This window comes from Sphaeroforma arctica (genome assembly GCF_001186125.1).
Source record: "Sphaeroforma arctica JP610 unplaced genomic scaffold supercont1.2228, whole genome shotgun sequence".
In the NCBI taxonomy this organism is placed as follows: Eukaryota; class Ichthyosporea; order Ichthyophonida; genus Sphaeroforma; species Sphaeroforma arctica.
In genome coordinates, this window is record NW_014038330.1 from 5,891 (window position 1) to 7,949 (window position 2,059).

General features: G+C 36.0%; 1 protein-coding gene across 1 annotated transcript; it reads right to left on the reverse strand.

Moving 5' to 3' along the window:
• Positions 1-333: 333 nt before the first annotated feature.
• SARC_12331 (hypothetical protein) lies at positions 334-1,637 on the reverse strand (the record flags this gene model as incomplete). Its single annotated transcript, XM_014293564.1, has 4 exons — positions 334-513; positions 633-711; positions 924-1,024; positions 1,584-1,637. 4 exons carry the CDS (start codon positions 1,635-1,637, stop codon positions 334-336), a joined length of 414 nt encoding a protein of 137 aa, XP_014149039.1.
• Positions 1,638-2,059: the final 422 nt, after the last annotated feature.

Sequence of the window (2,059 nt, forward strand, 5' to 3'; positions counted from 1 at the left end):
TGTGTGTGTGTGTGTGTGTATATGTATGTATGTATGTATGTATGTATGTATGTATGTATGTATGTATGTATATATGTATGGTAATTAAGTCTACATGTATGTGTATGTTTGTACTGATGTATCTGTACACTTGTTTTGTGTGTGTATAGGTGTACGTGATTTAAATGAAGCACTGGCGATTCGCGATTAAGAGCAACCATATAATGCCATGTAACATGCTCTACATGAATAGTTCGGTACAACTCATTTCCAAAATGTACACTGAAATGCACATGTATGTTTCTTCGTCTATATACCTCTGATCACACATGTAGGTTTCTAAAACCCTAAACATTAAGACCTTAAATCTGTTTGTACGGGTTCGCTACATCCGTTGTCCTGGTGTCTCACCGTCTCACCACTTAACAATACGGTCATTCTTGCTTTGCGAGACTTAACCAAATCCAATACGTTGTTCAGTTCTCCAGTGGTGCTACCGGATCCCAATGCATTTATATCACAATACGTTTTGAACTGTACTAAAACCCTAAAACCCTAAGCATAATAGGTCCACAATACGTTAGTTTCACAATACACTCTTTTTACGACACGTATTTATAATGCGTAAAACAATACATAACAGTAATAGGTACCTGAAAGGCCAGAAGTTCGAACAGCTGTCGCGCGACGCTTTCCATATCAACAGCCAATCGGAATATGGCGGGGAATACCCTGTGCACAGAACATAGAATAAAATATATTTGGAAGTAGGTATATGTATGTAAATATAAATGATACATATTTGGAAGTAGGTATATATCTGTATAGATATTATTGACAAATCTGACAAAAATCTGACAAATAACGTATAAGCAAAAAAAAACCCCTAAACCGCAAAACCGCAAAACCCGAACTTCCTGAAACCCTAAAAATCGATGCCATACCTTTGGTATAAAGGAGTGTACAAGGCCGGATCGGTCGTTTTGTTCGCACTGATGCCAATGAGAAACAGACAGATGGCATGGAACAGCTCACACGCCACAACCTGTGGAAAGAGGAGATGGTGTGGGTGTGACATTGATTGTCGGACATGACACTTGTATGACAAATTTATAATGTACTTGTACGACAAATCTATAATACACTTGAACGACAATTTCACAGCTCGTCCGTCACTACCTGTGAATTGATGAGATTGCGTGAATGTGACCTTAGATGTCGGATATCAAATACTTGTACGACATTGTTATAATACACTTGTACGACAATTTCACAGCCCCCGCACCACTACCTCTGGGGTGAAGAGGTGGTGTTGGTGTGAGATTGATTGTCGGATGTAAAAAAAATGTAGGAAAACTTCACAGCTCACTTACTACTCTATATGCAAAATGAAGAACTGGTTTGAAAATATACTTAACATTAGAAGAGGCAGTGTGTATGTTACATTCATTGATTGTCGGATATTAAATTTTTCAAAAACATACTATGTCTATGATAGTAATAAGGCCTGTATATTATACATACACAATACATCTCATATGTGTAAGGTAGTATATATTCTACACACACAATACCTCTCATATGTGTAGTAAGGTAGTAGATACCTTTGTCGAACGATCGCTGCTGTTCTCAGCCAGATCCATCACCCGCGGTAGCATGCTGTCTGTATCAAGGTTTTGGAGTTTTAGAAGTTTAACATAAACATTGGAATGCCATCGAAAAAGACTTGCAATGATATATGAAAGGGATTTAATATTACGAAAGGGGTTTAACGAACCATATATATTTTAAGAATAAAATATGAATATATAGTGAAATGTGAGTTACAACAATAATATGAGAAAAAACGAAGACATATAAGTTACAACAATGGAACATTAATAATGACACAACTAATTAGAAATATATACAACCTACTTCCACACACACCTACGTAATACTTGACGATACACATACAACTTCAGATAATATCAACCTGTACATATGAATAGAATTATCTATATAATCCATATTTATATCCACATGGTTATTTACACAAACACACACACACACACCCACATATATGTATATAATGTATATA